The sequence below is a fragment of the Vespula pensylvanica genome, chromosome 7, assembly GCF_014466175.1.
Source record: "Vespula pensylvanica isolate Volc-1 chromosome 7, ASM1446617v1, whole genome shotgun sequence".
Classification (NCBI taxonomy): Eukaryota; Metazoa; Arthropoda; class Insecta; order Hymenoptera; family Vespidae; genus Vespula; species Vespula pensylvanica.
Window position 1 is genome coordinate 1,523,080 of NC_057691.1, and position 18,422 is coordinate 1,541,501.

Here is an 18,422-nt window from a genome sequence, read left to right on the forward strand (position 1 = left end):
CTCTCTCTCTCTCTCTCTCTCTCTCTCTCTTTTTAACAATCCTGCTCGTTATCCTTGATCAGTAATGTAATATGTGACTCACGTTCGTAAAACGAGCAAGAGCATGAATGTTGTCGTCTTCGTTGTCGTCTTCGTCGTCGTCTTCGTCGTCTTTTCGTCGTCTCCTTCGTCTCTCCTTCGTCTTTTCTTCGTCTTTTCTTCGTCTTTCCTTCATTTCTCTCTTCGGTGCAAACTTCCTAGCATCATCCTTCTACGCGGTTAAACTTCCCCTTCTCGTTGATAGAATTTTAGATTGGTCGATTTTATCGAAGTAAAAACATAATGATTTGTTTTGTTTCTCTACCCTTCCGATTCTTCTCCCTTTCTCCCTCCCTCTCTCTCTCTCTCACACACACACACATACATACATACATACAGACAACATAACTACATATGTATATATAAATACTTGTTTGTCAGTCAGAAAAAAAAAGAAAATTGTATTGAATCGATCGTAAAAAAAGGAAGATACTTAAGTCAATAATAATGAAATGAAATAGACGATTGTTATTATATATCCCTATTTATAATATCCCTAGAAAAAAGGCTCACGATCGCATGAAATAATATGGCATTGTCCCTGATCATTGTTAATGTTCGGACCGTTTCCACTTTAATTTCCGTATTCCTTCAACGCCCGAGGCGACACTTCTTCCGATATATATATATGTGTATACATATGTATATGTATGCGTGTGCGTGTGTATATAAAAATATATTAGGTTGATCAATCTTGAGAAAGTCCTTCAGACCCAAACAAGTCCTTGGTCAATGGCTTTGATAAACCTCGTCTCCCTTTTATGATCTGCGTATCTGTGAACCAAGAATATTTTTATATACTCTCTTTCCCTCTCTCTGTCTCTGTCTCTGTCTCCCTCTCCGTACCTCTCTCTTTCACACTCTGCCCTCTCTCTCTCTCTCACTCCCTCCCTCCTTCCCTCTCTATTCGCGTTTCTCTCCCTTTCTCTCTCTCTCTCCTCTCTCTATATCTCTCCCCCCTCCCTCTCTCTACCTTGACGTTTCATCGCCTACCTCGTGTCTAGGCGAATTAATTAGTTCCGCGTGGTTTTACTTAAGGACAAATTCCACCTAAACGTTAACGAACAAATTTTTATGTCGTCGGAACGACATGAATTGAATGCCGTGGAAATGTTAAAATTTTGAAAACAATGACAGAGAACGAATCTTTCGTATTTTATATTCTATATTAGTTTTATTTATCTATAGGGAAGTACATGATACACACACGCGCGCACGCGAGCATATATGCGTGTATTTGTATGTACGTAGAATTGTGTAAACTTTATTATCGTATTTTCGATAAATTCAATAAGAACAATGGGAATTATTAAAAATTTATAGAACCTCCATTGCTTATAAAAAGATTCTTTTTTCTGATTCAATTATGCGTCCCCGTGACGCAAATCGATTATACTGCCATGGAACGAAGGTCCTGTATCGTTAAATGAAAAGTCAATGGGCTCGGCGTGTCGACAGTCACGTAGTCTTTCGTATCACGAGAAATTACTTATGTTCTTCTACGCGGTTCTGTTCTTTTTTTCTTCTTATTATCTCTTTTTTTTATCATTTACTTATTTATTTATTTATGTATTTATTTATCTGTTTATTTATTTATTTATTTATTTTTCTAATTTTTATATCTCTTCTATTCGACTTATTCCATTTTTTCATTTTTTTTTCCATTTCGCAAATTTCAAAATTTCGATAGTATACGAGGATACGTGACTTCATTATCATTGCATTATTCTTATTCCTAAATATAATTTCCTTATATATAAGGATATATTGCATTATCGTTTTTAATACGTAACTTAAAATTCTTTATAAGTTAAAATATTTGTTTTAATCGGAATTATTAAATTGTAAGTACTAAATTATCGATTAAATCGTGTTAATCGTTTTTTCGTATATACATAATGTATTATACAACTTTACAATAGTAATTTAAAAATCAGAAAATACGAATCAGAAATTTTTTATTATATGAAGAAGAAGAAGAAGAAAAAGAATAAGTATCAAATTAAAATAGGTTTCATTTTGATTTATATCAATTTGATATGATTTATTATGTACGTAATCTAAATCACTTGAATGATTTTTACATCATATTATTATTTATCTCATATAAGATTCAAGTTATCTTATATAAATGCACGATGTGCCTTAATAACAGTTAACTAGATTTACGTGTAATTTGTACGTTCGATTATAGAATTATAATTTAAAATTATATTCTGTGCCGTTCGATGAAACAGTACATGTAACTATTATCGAAAAACTAGTGATTCTAGATGATTTGATATAATATTTACAAATAAAAGATCTTTTTCCTCTTATTCTTTTTTTTTAAATTATAAATATCTCTCGTGTGAATAAATGTTATTACAAAAAAAATTATTTATTAAGATTTCGTATCTCTTCTCAGAGTATATAAAAAGAATTTTCGTCAGAATTTAATATATCTTTATCAAAATATTTTTATTTTAATTATTTTTAGTTATACGTACATATTAGTTAAAATAATTTTTTAAATATAAATATTAAAAAAAAAAATTAGTGACATTGTACGCATACAGAGTCACTTCCCAAATTTTGGGAATAGAAAAATTGCCCCCAGAGAGATTTGAACTCTCGACCCCTGGTTTACAAGACCAGTGCTCTAACCCCTGAGCTATGGAGGCTTGTGTTAGTACCTTCCTTACATTCTTTCTTCAACATACTTCATATATAAATATAAGACATTTTATTATTTTATGTATTATAATGATCAACTAACATTGTTTATTTAAAAATATATGATGTACAACATAATTTTATATAGAATTTGATATGAATACGAATATCACTATAATTAATAGTTTATAATTTCAAACGTAAATGTAAAAATAGCAAATATATATAAAAGCTATTTGTTCTTTAAGATTTATTTCATAATGTTTATTTAAAAAATAATAAATATTTCTTATTTGTTATTGTTAAGAAATAATATATGTACATTTTAATTATATATATACATATATATATATTACTACATATAATTAATATATATAATAAAAATATATGATAACAAATATAAAATAATAAAATTAATTAATCCTTATTATATTATTCGATCTTACAATTTACTATCTAGGTCTAATATTTAATTTCTTTTAATTAAATAGAATCATTGTATATAATATCATTTAACACTTACACCATAAAAGTTTTAATTATTCAGAGTTATTAGCAATCCGTCAGCGTGAACACGTTATTCCTACGAAAACTAACCGCAAGGTCGACTAAGACGCCAATATATTTGAATGCAAGACGAATATTAAAGACTTACGCGATAGAAAATACTTCCATATTTTCTTCAACTTATGTACGATCAATTTTTTTGTCGTTATTTACTTTCGATATTTAATTCTATTATGTGTGTGTGTGACGATTAATAAAAATTTGAGATACCTTTTAAATAATATAGGATATATTTTTATTTTTCAGGTACCCATGAATGAAACAGATTTTAATATATTGTGGATGGGAAATCATCCAAAGCCGGATATTCTACGTAACTTGCAATCTTATCAAAAAGTTAATCACTTTCCAAGGTAAATATTAATATATATAAATTAAATTATAAATTAAATTAGATAATAAATTAAAATTATTTATATAATTTATGCAGAACAAATTTATGAATAAATTGATATATTTGCAGATCCTACGAAATCACACGGAAAGATCGATTGTATAAGAACATTGAGGCAATGCAAAGAAGTAAAGGCTTGCGAAATTTGGATTTTATTCCACAAACCTTCCTTTTACCCAGTGAATCAAGAGAATTACTTACCGCGCATTTTAGGTACCGAGGACCTTGGATCGTTAAACCAAAAGCCAGTTCTCGTGGACGCGGAATTTATATTGTTAATAGTGTGAGCATAATAATTTTTAGGTATGATTTTACGTAGAGATATAAGAAATAGGAGTTTCTGTATAGCTATTGTTTATCTTCGATTTTGGGTGACTAAACTGTTATTCCTTTTTTATTATAATATATATATATGTGTGTGTGTGTGTGTGTATGTATATGTATGTATATACATATATATATATGTGTGTGTGTATGTATATGTATATGTATATACACATGCTTTACAATTTGTTATCAATAATCATTCATAATTCTTTAATATTTATATTGCAGCCTGAGAAAATCCTTACAGATGAATCTGTGATAGTTGCACAATATATAAATAATCCATTGTTAGTGGATGGGCACAAATGCGATTTACGTCTCTATGTTGCTGTAACAAATTATGACCCATTATTGATATATCTATATGAAGAAGGATTAGTGAGGTTTGCAACTGTTAAATATGATGGTGGTAATCAATACGTTTGGAATCCTTGTATGCACTTATGTAACTACAGCATCAATAAATTCCATGTAGATTATGTTAAGTAAGTTACATTCTTCTCTACCCTCCAGTTTACATTATGTTTGACATATATGTGCATAAAATTCAACGTCTTAATTAACGCTCGTTTCATAAACTATGTATTTCTTTTTTTTTAAATATAGAAGTGAAGATCCAGATGCAGAAGATGTAGGTCATAAATGGACATTATCTGCATTATTAAGACATTTGCGTTCTATTGGTCAAGATACTGAACAACTAATGCAACGTATCGAAGATATTATAATTAAATCAATTTTAGCTACTGCTTCCGGAATTGTTAGCGGTGTTAAACAATTCGTGAAACATCCAGAAACATGTTTTGGTAATAATAATTACAATTTATATATAATTGTATCATTACAATATTTTTATATCCCTATGATATTTCCAACTTTGCACGAAATATATATACTTCATAGTTGTCTTTAATAATCTAGTATTTTTGCTTGATATATAAATAGCTTATATATCCAAAATCCATGATTGAAATCCTTTTTGCATCATAGAATTGTTTGGTTTTGACATCCTGATTGATGATACTTTGAAACCTTGGCTACTGGAAGTAAATCTGACACCATCATTGGGATGTGATTCTCCACTGGATGTCAGATTAAAATCAGCATTAATAGCTGATTTACTTACTCTTGTTGGTATTCCTGCTGTTGATCCAATGTTACGGCCTCAAAGTATGCACCTAAATCGTTCTTTGGCTAATCCCACTAAAAGAATGGCTGGTGTAAGTGTACAAAATAAAACGTAGTAAAAAAAGCTTTTATTATTTTCTTTACTAAGTGTGCATTTATTTTTTTTAATTTTATGCAGTATCGAAGAGTGCAATCCGCGGAAACATTAGCTCATAAAAAAAAGAGTGTTGGGAAGAGTAATATAATAAAAGGAGGATTAAGTTCTGAACAACAACGAATAGTAGCATCCGCGAAAGCACAGTTTGAAAGAAGAGGAGGATTTGTTCGCATATTTCCTAGTCCAAAGTCATGGGAAATATATTCACAATATTTAGGTATTTTTATTATATATATATATAAATGAATAGTTAAGTAAAATTATACAAATTTATTGTCTATTTACAGATACATCAACTGGTATACCAATAGTTTCTGATCCATTAGGACCTGGGAGAATTCCACAATCAGTTACCACAAACCACAATTTAATGTTACATGAACAATTGTTTCCTGCAGCTAATCGAAATACTGGTTTTGTTATTCCAGAAGTTACATTAGACAGATTGTCTAGGTAAATTTTCAGTTATATATTATTAAATATTTGAATGTCGTTTAAATAAAATCCAACATTTTTTTTTAGATATGAAAGGTATGAAAGAGCTCTAGTAAAGGGTCATAAGCAAAGTTTGGATCGCGGCGATAGTAAGGAAAATATGGATGTAGATACTCATAAATATAAAAATTTAGTTATGAAATCAATGCAAGAAGGAAATACATTAAGGTTTGTATAATAATTTATAATAAAGGTATACGAAAAACGTTAAATTATCTTACAAATGAAAATAATTTTCTGTTAATTATTTTTACTATTTATTAATTATTTACTTATTTTAATAATTATTTACTTTATACATTGTATATTTTTTAGTCCTGGTGAAGCAAGGAAAGCTTTTGGTTTATATTTAGGACACATACTCCGCAAAATATCACAATCAAATGCAGATCCAGCATGCTGTGATCTTGTTATGAAATTTCTTCAACAATCCTCGTCTAATTTAAGAACTCCGTTTTTATTTACAGTAAGTAGAAATTTTTATTTTATAAATTATAGAATATAATTTTTATAATGTAAATAATAATAATACAAGTATTAAAAATATCATTTTTGTATTAATAGTTACCAAGCAGTAAGTTGAGTGACAAAGATCGTGCAGCTATAACTGCTAAGCAATTATCAGATTTCTTACACTTGTATAATAGAGAAACAGAACTTTATGCAGATACAGTTGATCGTCCATGTACCGTTCCCAATAGACTTTTCCAAAAGTTCCTAGCTGCAGCAGGGTAATTATTTATTTATATTAAAAAAATTGATCAATATTAAAATTTTATCATACAATTTTTATATTTGTAATGCAGTGAAGAAGACCTCGATGACGTATTAATTTTACAAACCCAATTGTACAAGTGTGCGCATAGTTTTTTGGGTAGAAGTGGTTTTGCTGGAAGTTTGCGTGGACCTAATCTTTTATGTTCATTACCACATATAACTTCCCGAGTGTATTCGAATGCCGCTACAACCGAACAATGTAAATGCACACAATCCTCTACAAGAACTACAAAAGCTCCAAGAACATAGAGTATAATAATTTTATTTATAAATTACCAGTTCTTTATTATTAACATTAATTAACATTAAGATTACTGAATATTCTGGTTTAAGTGGACAATCATTCATTAGGATGAGTGATCATTGTCTCTCTTTTACTAGCGTGAAGAATGTAATTACGAAAATGAATATTTTGGATACGCTTAAAAAGCGCTTTAACAGTTCTACGAAATAGAGAAGTTTATCAATAGCATAAGTCTAACTGAGATTTTAAACAATCTTGCTCGAAATTTAGTCATTTTATTGACTGTCCAAACATTTAAAATTTTGGACAAAATTTAAGCAGCATTATCCAAGCTAGTCTTGAAAGATATATTTATTAATTGACATTAATCATACAATGAAATATGAAGAAGCACAATGAAGAAACGCAATTAGATACAATTATACAAACGGCCAAAGATATATAAAAAATTTTAAAAAAAGAATACGCGATAATTTGTATGAAAATAATATATTGCTTTCATTAAATCACCGATTAAATCTCTAAAGCAGATCTACTTTCATTAAATTATATCAAACTTTATCAATCAATTATGGTAAAGCATCATGAAATAGTTAATTTTCTTTCATTGATATTACAAAAAAATTACTACTTACTTTCTTAGCACAAATAATAGACATATTATCAATAATTTATATTGTAATCGCTATATAATTATAATAATATATGACTAATTTATTTACTTTCGTGAATATAAAAACTTGTCTTAATAATGATATAACAATAATTTACACTACTTATGATTGATAAAGTATATTTACATTCATATTCAAAATGTTCCTATGCTTACTATATGTTTCTATAATTGATTTTAAAAATAATATTTGTTGACATCCATGTTTCTGCATCTAGTCACAGTAAAAGGAATGTTTATTATTATCAAAGAAGACTAATTCTATAGTACACGGCAACATTTATTTATTTATTTATTACGTTTAGAAATAACTATAGTTAAACATCATAGTAAATATTTTAACATATCGTGAAGCAAAGAATAATATATTGTAAAAGCTACATGATGCAAACTATTATCAAGAATTAGTTGAACATAATTTGTTTTCTTTTTTTTTCTCTCTCTTTTTTTTTCCTCCCCTAAAAATATTAATGTGCAATGTATGTGTATGAGAGAATGTGTTATGTATAAAAAAAAATTGAATGTCTTCATGCATGAGCAAGGCTATAATATTTGTAATAATAAGATATCAATTTGCATAAGATAAAGCTAGATACTTTACATTTATATACTGCTTTTTTCAATGCTACGAACAAAATTTATGTATTAAAAGATAAACTGTACAGCCATTAATCAAAATGGATTACAATGATGATATAGTTCGGCTTATTATATGTAGAGCAATATTTCCATCCACGTAATTCCGTCGATATTTTGAGAATTTACTGCTTTTTCTTCCAGATGAAATATTTTTTCACCCAATGCTTGCTAAATATATTCTATTTACTTGATATTATTAAGATATAGACGATGTGCTAAACGTTATTCATAAAGACAAACATTTGAATTTGCTTACTGTGATATAGGTACATTTTATGTATCATAAACAAATATGGCACCCGTAGCATAATTTAAATAATTTGGTTACTATGCACAGTACATAATGATATTGAAAAACATTCAAATTAATATAATTTAGAATAAAAATGTAGCATCATTCTTTATAAGATGTAAACATCATGTGTACTGTTGCTGCCTAATACAAAAAAAAAGAACTAAATCATTATTACGAAGAAAAAGAAAAATATAGAAATGGCATAAATAGTTAACCTTATAAGCCTAATATTTTTCATATATATAATACGGTATTATAACTTTATTTTACAACGAATAAGATAATTCAGTAGATACTTATAAAAAATATCAATTATTCAATACCTTTGATTGCAATCAACGCAGTTATAATTGCAGGTAAAGTAAAGATATGGAAGTATTTGCTTTATATAAAAAAAAAAGAAAGAAACAAAGAAAGAATTATAAAGTTTAAGAAAATACTAATTCCATTTAATGCATATTTATCTTGCTTGCACAGTGAAAAATTACCTAATTATTAAAACATTTACATCTATCTAAATGTGAGGGTATCAACATTTAAAAAATTAATATTTAACAATTTAGTATTAAAATTTTACTCATTAACTCTGATATATCCACATTTTTATCAATAGCAATATAATACATTTTATAAAGGATATACATACATATCGTTTGTATGTTGTCTTCAACTTATAAAATAAAATTGTAAGATCAGTTTTTCAAATTTGTATTAAAAAAAAAAAAAAATGTGGTATATTATAGTATATTATTTTATAAGAATAAGTTTTATTTACCATATGTGTAATGCACAAAATTATGCTGTTCACTTTATCTATATAGAACCTTTTATTCGCAAAGTTATATTGTTTAACCGGTTACTATACTTTATGGAATAAGTATTTTGACAGTTATAAACAAAATGATAAAATATCTACTCCAAAGTTTGGAGTTTAAACTGCCTTTCCTGTTAAAATTATACAGGCTTAGTAAATATATATCTTCAATGAAGTTTACTATTAATTAATAAACTATAGCGATCTTTTCAATTTTATTCTTACTGATAGTTTATAATAAAACTAATATCTTTGTACTTAATTTATTAAATGTTACTCTATGCTTAGTAAGATATACACCTGAGTGTTCCAAAATAATTTTTGTTAAATTGTCACACCTGAATTTATAATTATAATTTCATTGTATTCTTATAATAATTGAAGTTACATTGATTATCTTTTATACACATTATGTTATTTTATTTTTCATTATATTAATATGTTCATTGTAATTTCTTTTATTAAATATATGCAATAAGTCAATCACCTATTAAAATTTTACATGTTCATTTAGTCAATTTTATGAATAAAACAAATTTTCAATTATATTATAATGCATATGATTTGGGAAAAAAAAAGAAAAGCAATAGCAAAACCATATACAATTATTTAATCTAAAAATGTATATATGTGCTGCAAATGCAACACTCCCTTTCTACCTGTGATCTCTAAGATTTACTAGTCAGCTTATTGCATTTACTTACTGATAAAGCATATAATAATAATAATATTAATATTAATATTAATAATAATAATAACAACAACAACAACAATAATAATAATAATATATGCTTTAATATAATATATTATAATAAATATAGTTGCATAAATTATTTTACTATTATTACCAATCAAGTAACATAGCATATGCTCAGATTCATGACAAACTCTATTAAAATACATAATAATTATCTTGATATAGTTAGTATGTGATATGAAAAAGAACATCGAAAATAATATCTTCGATATGAATAAGGACTTTTTTAGTTGTTATGAAACTGAGATTTTTCTAGAAATTTTCTTCGATCTTAAAATGTGGGATGCATTGAATAATATTTCGTGTTAAATCATATTTTCGCATTATTAAATTGTCATTCAAATAGAAAGAAATCTCAATAAATAAAATGTGAAATGTTATATGTTATTATTACCTGAATATTAATAGTGTAATACTCCTTATATCATTAGATTACATTTTAAACAAAAAAAAGGAAGCAAAATAATATAATTTCGAGAAGTCAATGATAGCGCGAAATTTATTTGAAAGATGGCAGTACTAGAATACGCATGCGCATTACGAATATCATTGTTTTTTCCTATATATTTTTAACTTGTGTTAAAGCTCATGCATTTACTTTAATTGAATATAATTAAAAATATAATGTAATATGTATTTTTTTAATATTACTTGACGCTTTAGTTAAGTTCGTGAATATTCTATATATATTAGTATATGTGTATGTACACGCATAAAAATATAAATTCTTGTCACAATAATAAATATATTATTTTAAAAAAAGATATACATGTTTCCTTTTATGTCTCCAATCTTGAATACTTTAAATAAATAAATAAATAGAATTGTAATCTTTAAATAAAGTAAGTAATGTGAATAACATCTTCAACTTTATCTTGCACGTCAGGACATTACGTGATTGTGTTTTATATGATTTTTGTATATATATATAACATAAGCATTGCCGAAAATTTGAAGGTTACCATTAAGATAGCAATTTCAGACAATATTTAGAAAAGGAATAATTGACTCTATAGCAGGTTATAGATAGATAAATTTCCCTTTTTATCGATCGTCTATTTTCTTCGACAGAAATTCGCTCGACTGAGTTAATATTTAGTGTGCCGAAAGTACGCATTCAACCGGCACCTTCAGAATATGGTATTTCAATTATCCTTTATTTTTTAATAAATGCATGTTTAACTCTGTTTCTAAAATGTCATCAGTAGTCAAGATTGATGGAAGTTTAGGTGAAGGGGTAAGTTTGTATTTACTTTATAAATTCTTATGTATTAAAAGGAATGTATATCATCATAAATATATTATATATAGGGTGGACAAATTTTGAGAATAGCTCTATCTTTAAGTGCACTTTATGGAATACCTATAGAAATTAATAATATAAGAGCAGGCCGAACTAAACCTGGATTAGCAGCTCAACATTTAAAAGGTACATTTACATTTTTTACTATTATAAGAAGAAAGATATTTAAAGCTTTTATGTATTTACTTGATAATATTTTTACTTTATGAATTTAACAGGAGTGGAATTAGTGAAAGAAATGTGTAATGCAGAAGTTTCTGGAGCCTATGTAGGATCTACACATTTAAAATTCTATCCAAAATCATTACATAAACATGCAACTGAATTTAAAGCTGAGATACAGTCAGCTGGCTGTATATCTTTATTGGCACAAGTTGCATTACCATGTGCTTTGTTCCTACCACAAAAATCTGATATTCTATTAATTCTTAAAGGAGGCACAAATGTTCCTTTGGGACCTCATATAGAATATCTTACAGAAGTAGTTAGACCCACATTGAATAAATTTGGAGCAGATTTTGATTTTGTTGTTTTGAAAAGGTATGCATTAGTTTTTATTCATTTTTTTTTATATAAAATTTCACATGTGCATAGTTTCAAATTAATTATGATTAAAGGGGTTATTATCCAAAAGGAAGAGGTATAGTGCATTTACGTATAACACCAATAAGAAACTTGAATGCAGTTGACATAACTGATCTTGGCATACCTTGTGACATATCAGGCTGGGCTTTTGTTGCCGGATATATAAATATAAATGTATGTTAAAATCAATTATAAGTATGTTAATTATAATTAATATCTATTTCATGTTATAGGAAGCATATAAAATGGCTATTGATGCTAAAACTTCCTTAACTAATGAACTAATAAAAAATAATATTCAAGTTCCTCTTATCGATATTAAATCTTATAAAGAAGACAAACGAGTAACGGTCGAAAATGGATCTGGTATTAAGTGAGTTTTAATAAAAAGATAACTTGATATTCAAATAGTTTCCGTATTTTTTTTTCATAGTAAAAAAATATTGAATTTTAATTTGGAAGTATTGATAAATTATATTTATTACATTAAAACAGTATAGTTTGCTCAACAACAACAGGCTGTATATTTGGTGGTTCTGGTTTGAACATGCCATCTTCAATAGGAACTCCTGGCATGAAAAGTCCAGGTGTAGTTGCAGCTAATAATATTTTAGAACCATTACTAAACGGAGCATGCGTAGATAATAATAATCAAGATCAAGTAAGTTATTTATTATAGTTTCATGAGAGATCTATTATTCTTATTATTGTTAATCTTTCTTTGTTTAGATAATAATTTTCATGGCATTGGCTAAAGGAATTTCAAGGGTTAAAGTAGGAAAGCTTACTCTTCATACTGAGACTGCCATGAAAGTTGCAGAAATAATGTTAGCTAATCGTGGACTTCGTTTTAATTTATTAGAAAATGAAGATGTAGAAAATTCAACTTCCTATATTTTAGAATGTGAAGGATGTGGATTAATCAATAATTTTGCAGAATAACATTAAAAATATATTAGATACGACAGTAATTCGTGTTAAATATTTAAAATAAATTTATAGTTAATTAGATTTTGTTTATTCTTATAAGAATTAAATTATCTTTACATATAGATTGCAATATTTTAGACTAGGTTTTTTTAGTCTATTTAAATAATTTTTACTTGAATATTCATATAGATCAAGTATTATACACATTGTCAATTTATCTTATAAATGAAATTTTGCAAAATTAATTGCCAGTACTTAAATATTAGTATCTTTGATGGATAATATTTCTATTATACAAAAAATGTAAATCGTTAATATTATTCCTCTTTTTGTCTAAAAAATGGTTCCATAGCTCGTAAAATTTCATTTTCAAATAATTCACTAGAAAATCGATTAACAGATGCTCTGAAAAAATGACATTAAAATTAAATACAAAATCCAATATAACAATTTACGAAAAAGTGTGTTTTAAATTTGTGTTATGATACCTTGCAGCTAATCTGATAGTCTTTTTATCTTCAGGATACATATTTATAATATGTGCTATAATTTTCGCATATTCTTCTGCTTCTTCTGCTAAAAAACCAGTTTGACTACCTGGCTGTGTTTCTATTATGTCTGCTCTGAAATATTACATTTTTAGTTAAAACAAATTATTTCGAAGGAATTAATTCTTTTGTTTTCATATAACAAATTTAAAAAATTTTTTTCATATAAAATTTTCAAACATAATAATTTCTACACCTTGGTCCACCAGAAGCATGAGCTACCATAATTAATCCAGCAGCCATGCATTCTACTATACTGATACCAAAATGTTCATTCCACATTGCATGCAGTCCTATTGATGCTTGTTGTAGTTCTGATACAAGTTCAGAATAGGGTATATTCAATTTAAATTCAACATTTTCATCCAAAGCAAAATGTTTAGATAAGTCTTGCATATCTTTTACACGTACTTCATCGTCTCTATTTCTACAAGATCCAATGAATACCAAACGTATCTAAGAAAATAATCAAATATTTATGTTAAGATATCATTGATTGGATTTTTATAAAAACATTCTAATTACCTTATCCCATACTTCCTCTTTAATTATTGATCTCAATTCATACATTGTTCTCAACATGAGAGGATGATCTTTTTCTGGCCTAAATTGTGCAATAGATACTATTCGAATTTGACTGTTTTCTTTAGTATCATCAAAAAGTGGAAGAGATGTTAAATGTTGTACATCTGTTGGTGGATAAATTCTATGAGTTCGCAAAGGACATTTCCAAATGGCATTAATATGCTCTTCTGTCCAAGAAGAATTTACCATTACAATATCTGCTGTCCTACCAGCAAGTCCATATAACTACATGAATAATTATCATATTATCATTTTAATAATGTAATATTAAATATTTAATTATAAATGTATAATTATTACCAAAAATAATAAAATTTACCAATGCAAATAATCTATAATAAGCAATTTTTGCAGCTGATAAAAATGGATTTCTTGCGATTATACGACGATTAGTATGTGATATTACACGTCTGTAAACATGTCTCAACATATCTGTTGAAATTGTAGGATAATGTGTATATGATCCAATTTTACAACCTCCTATATATCTAAACAGTGGATATGTAAAAGCATAACCCATTGTATCAATATAAATATCTAAAATACAAATAAAAAGAATATTACAAAGTTTAAATAAAAAACTTCTTATTACATTATAATTTTACCTGGTACTAAATTATTTAATGCCTCCATACCCAACCATATAGATCCTAAACTTTGACCCAAAAGTGTGAAATAAGGATACATATGTGCTTCTACCCATTTACGTTTATGAAGATATATAAATTGAATATTCGATTGAATTTTTATATTAAATGATTTTTGTGATCTATTCAAAATTTGTTCAGGATCAGCATCCAAGTCTCCGGTATAAACAACTATATGTATATTTGGATATCTAGAGATTAATAAAATAAAATATATAAATAAATGTACATTTACCTATCACATATTATATCACAGAATTTTTTAACATACTTAGATTGTATAGCTTTGATAGCTGCCCAAAGTACTCTTTCACCTCCACCACCTGCATTACAGTATGGATGGAAAAATGCAACGACAATTCCTTTTTGTTTCCTATTTGTACGTTTTTTTGAATATATTCTTCTCCAATATATTAATAATATTGATAATATAAATAAAGCAAACAAAAGTTTACAGACAATTATTATTAATGCCATGTTCACTATTGATATTATAGACATTCTGAAACAAAAGAATATATTGAATATATTTTATTGGATAAGTGTTTTCTTAAGTTTAACGTTACAAGCTCTACATACGACACATGCTTATTAATACAAAAGATATACTATATAATAAATTATTTATATCAGAAATGCGCTTACAATAAAGAATAAATATTCATCTTCTTTTGTTTTCAATGATCAATGTATATAATATAGTATTTCAGATATTGACGTGTAATGTTTCACATGGCATCTTTAATCTCGTTTCAAATCTAACCTATAAATAAATCGTTAATATAATTCTATTGTAACAAAATATATGCAACTATTATAAATTGTTTAAATACAAATTATATTAAAAACTAAAATAAGAATTGTTATTGTTTTAAAAAATAATACTTTTAAATATACCAGTTTCATGTAAAAATTTTGCATATAAAACCGAGCTTAACAATTGTTCATAAGTAAAGTTTATTAAATACTATAACGTTTAAATAATAATATCATAGCTTTAAACAAATTTAAGATACTTTCTATCGTTTCTTCTTTCTCGCAAATGAATTTAAATTATTATATAATATTGTTATTTATTAAACAAAACCAATAAATTCTACATGAAAAATAGAAAAAAAAAAAAAGAAAAGAAATCTTTGTTTCTCTTTATATGCATTAAAAAAAAAAAAAAAAAAAAAGCTTTGCCTTACAGTTTGAAACGAGAATCTCTAAAACCTTTTTTCCGCTGAAACAATAACGAAGAACTTTTTGTTGATGTTCCAAGTATTTTTAAAAAGTCGCCGCTTGTTACCGAAAGTTACTTTCTCTATTGTCAGCAATAAATGTCGCCGCTTATCTGTTCCATTTTGAGCGGCAAAGATCAAAGAAAAGTAAGAAACGCACGGAACATGTGGCAACAGAAACAAATGTTCTCTCAGTTCATACGCTTTGTTGCCGATATTAACGCAGTTTATATATATACATATAAATACAATGTCCGAAATAATAATATGGGATAATGAGTTAATTATTAAATTAATCGATCAGTACAAAAAATACGAATGTTTGTGGATCCCTTCGAATAAATATTATAAATGCAAAAATATAAGAAAAGACGCGTGGAAAAAAATCAGTAGTGTTATCAAAACAGATATAGTACAAGTCAAACGAAAAATGAAAAATTTAAGTGCACAATTCTACAGGGGACGAAGAAAAAAACGTTCCATGAAGAAATCAGGAGTTGAAGGTGTATTTATTTCTAAATGGTTCGCTTATAATTCCATGCTTTATCTTAGCAATAGAAACATGATTCGCAAACGAAGTCACAAAGATCTAAGTGAAAAAATGGATGTAAGTTTTTAATTTAATATATGTGTATTCTGTGAATTATAATTTGATTTAAATTAATTAACTATTTGAAAATATTGACTGTTATTTATTTTAATTTAAACCTAGTTTTCATCAACAATAATTTTATTTCTATGGAATTTGACCTTCGGATGACATAAAATATTTAGTAAATTTTTTTCAAATCATTTTTTACTTTTTGTGAAGAATCATACAATCTTTTTCTGATTGATGCAAAATTTTTAATCGACTTAAAATCTTTTGTTTCCATGAACCAGGTATAATGTTCTATATATATTTTTCTTATATTTATCAAACGTTTCTGTTGATGTATATAACAAGTATATCATTTCTAAAAAGAAATTGAACTATATCTAAGAAACTTATGCAAATCAATATAAATGATAACTATTTTTTTAACTTCTGCTAGATATAAAAATAATGATTTTTATAATACTTTGAATCTAGTAGACAAGATTTTGAAGATATTTTTTGAAATTTGTTCTTAATAATCTGCAGTTAAAAATTTTTTGCAGTAATCCCTTTGTTTGAACTCCTGGATCTATGAAAAAACTTTGAAATAAAAATTTTTAATTTCTTTCTGTTTTTGAAATTATTTCAGACTTCTTCAGAATCCAGTGAGAGCGACACAAAAGTCAACAATGATAATTTGGAAACCTCACATAAAACAGAAGATATTAACAAAGAATGCAATCAACAAAATCAAACAATAAAACCAGAAACATGGGATTTTATCCAAAAAGAACATTGTTCAAATATCTCTACAAAAGAAAAATTGAATTATTCATCAGATGAAACTCAGAAATTTGAAAGTCCACCTAAGAAAAAAGCTGTAAGGAAAGAAAACAACATAGAATTTGATATCAATGAAGACTGCTCAACAGTGACAAAATTGGATTATAATAAAGAACATCGTGATAGATTTACAGTTTTTGGCGAGCATGTAGCATATAAATTGAGAGCACTTCGGACAGAGCATTCACAGAATATGGTAGAACATATTATTTGCAACATTCTATGGGAAGCATCAATGGGTAATTACGATCAATCACCATTTCAAAATTCATCATCAACTTCATAATCTTCAGGATTAAACGCATTGTTATTTATGATTTCATCAAAATTAATCATATATAGTTACTTTATGTTCTATAACGCTATTATTTCTATAGTTGTAGTAATATGGTAATAGTTTACTATATAAATAAACATACTATACAATCGGCTCTGGGAAGTAACATTATATAATTAGTTATCAGTTATAAGATTTAAATAATTAATATATTTAATAAACTTTTTACTTTTTATATAAAAAGAAAATAAAATTAACTCTATTTACCGTTGCATGTTCTTTCAACACGTCGACAATCACCTTGGAGGTTTTAGGAATAATTTAAAAAATTTTAAAAAGGTATATCAATGAATGGTAAGAAATTTCAATAGAACTAACAATTATTTTACGGGAGATATTACTAGTCTATAAAAATGATTGGTATTTTGAAGTAGATACTTTAAGTTCGTATTTCATAAGCGTTTCAAAGTTTTGAAGGTTATCGTCCATCCGTTGACATCATGATTCATTGCATTCACAAGTTGCATGCTTTCGAATTTTTAATGATTTAAACTTCATCAAACCTACACTTTGTTTTTTCCTTTTTTTATCACTGATAACAATAAATACTGCAATGGAAAGGAGCAAGTCTTCTTCAACCATCGTTAACAGCTTGTAACGAACTGACTTACGTGTGGACAACTATTTGCTAGAACAACAAATGTAGCTTTGAAATTAAAAACATAACCCAAATGTTTCTCAGGTCATGTTGATCTTTTGATGTAAACAAAAAAATTTTTCGATAAATTAATCTCCATTAGAACGTACAGCAACAAGAAGCGACAAAAAATTCTTTCATTATTATTTCAATGAAGACGCAGCTTTACATCGTACAATATAAATGACAACTTTATTCCTATTGGTC

At 26.8% G+C, this 18,422-nt stretch overlaps 4 protein-coding genes and 1 non-coding gene across 12 annotated transcripts in view; 3 read left to right on the forward strand and 2 right to left on the reverse strand.

The window, feature by feature from the left end:
• The window catches only part of LOC122630581 (tubulin polyglutamylase TTLL5), a 38,588-nt gene extending 29,691 nt beyond the window's left edge, over nucleotides 1–8,897 (forward strand). For all 3 annotated transcript variants that reach the window (XM_043815212.1, XM_043815213.1, XM_043815215.1), the window contains 11 exons: nucleotides 3,547–3,653; nucleotides 3,764–3,977; nucleotides 4,250–4,506; nucleotides 4,628–4,827; nucleotides 5,012–5,241; nucleotides 5,328–5,523; nucleotides 5,594–5,759; nucleotides 5,829–5,969; nucleotides 6,117–6,267; nucleotides 6,366–6,532; nucleotides 6,608–8,897. In XM_043815212.1, coding sequence (XP_043671147.1) covers nucleotides 3,547–3,653; nucleotides 3,764–3,977; nucleotides 4,250–4,506; nucleotides 4,628–4,827; nucleotides 5,012–5,241; nucleotides 5,328–5,523; nucleotides 5,594–5,759; nucleotides 5,829–5,969; nucleotides 6,117–6,267; nucleotides 6,366–6,532; nucleotides 6,608–6,827 — 2,049 coding nt within the window. In that variant the 3' untranslated portion in view covers nucleotides 6,828–8,897. The remainder of the gene's footprint in view (nucleotides 1–3,546; nucleotides 3,654–3,763; nucleotides 3,978–4,249; nucleotides 4,507–4,627; nucleotides 4,828–5,011; nucleotides 5,242–5,327; nucleotides 5,524–5,593; nucleotides 5,760–5,828; nucleotides 5,970–6,116; nucleotides 6,268–6,365; nucleotides 6,533–6,607) is intronic.
• On the reverse strand, nucleotides 2,669–2,741 carry Trnat-ugu. Its single transcript has one exon. It is a non-coding gene; the product is annotated as a tRNA-Thr (tRNA).
• Nucleotides 8,898–10,960: 2,063 nt separating the features above from the next.
• LOC122630590 (RNA 3'-terminal phosphate cyclase) lies at nucleotides 10,961–13,471 on the forward strand. Of its 2 annotated transcripts, none has more exons than XM_043815239.1 (7): nucleotides 10,961–11,237; nucleotides 11,312–11,429; nucleotides 11,522–11,843; nucleotides 11,921–12,050; nucleotides 12,122–12,261; nucleotides 12,384–12,549; nucleotides 12,618–13,471. In XM_043815239.1, exons 1-7 carry the CDS (start codon nucleotides 11,175–11,177, stop codon nucleotides 12,828–12,830), a joined length of 1,152 nt encoding a protein of 383 aa, XP_043671174.1. In that variant the 5' UTR covers nucleotides 10,961–11,174; the 3' UTR covers nucleotides 12,831–13,471. The 2 variants fall into 2 exon arrangements, with proteins under 2 accessions (XP_043671174.1, XP_043671173.1); XM_043815238.1 differs by having other exon boundaries at nucleotides 10,966–11,237; nucleotides 11,921–12,062.
• On the reverse strand, nucleotides 12,884–18,287 carry LOC122630586 (GDP-Man:Man(3)GlcNAc(2)-PP-Dol alpha-1,2-mannosyltransferase). 5 transcript variants are annotated; one of them, XM_043815229.1, is made up of 9 exons: nucleotides 15,814–15,918; nucleotides 15,244–15,361; nucleotides 14,870–15,100; nucleotides 14,557–14,789; nucleotides 14,271–14,488; nucleotides 13,892–14,176; nucleotides 13,563–13,822; nucleotides 13,307–13,441; nucleotides 12,884–13,223 (listed from the first exon to the last, which is right to left on the reverse strand). In XM_043815229.1, the coding sequence occupies exons 2-9, from the start codon at nucleotides 15,261–15,263 to the stop codon at nucleotides 13,136–13,138; spliced, it is 1,470 nt and encodes a 489-aa protein (XP_043671164.1). In that variant the 5' UTR covers nucleotides 15,264–15,361; nucleotides 15,814–15,918; the 3' UTR covers nucleotides 12,884–13,135. The 5 variants fall into 5 exon arrangements, with proteins under 5 accessions (XP_043671164.1, XP_043671162.1, XP_043671165.1 ...); XM_043815227.1 differs by having other exon boundaries at nucleotides 15,789–15,918; XM_043815230.1 differs by lacking the exons at nucleotides 15,244–15,361; nucleotides 15,814–15,918 and adding an exon at nucleotides 17,786–18,287.
• LOC122630592 lies at nucleotides 16,072–17,659 on the forward strand. Its single transcript, XM_043815245.1, has 2 exons — nucleotides 16,072–16,428; nucleotides 17,048–17,659. The coding sequence occupies exons 1-2, from the start codon at nucleotides 16,072–16,074 to the stop codon at nucleotides 17,525–17,527; spliced, it is 837 nt and encodes a 278-aa protein (XP_043671180.1). The 3' UTR covers nucleotides 17,528–17,659.
• Nucleotides 18,288–18,422: the final 135 nt, after the last annotated feature.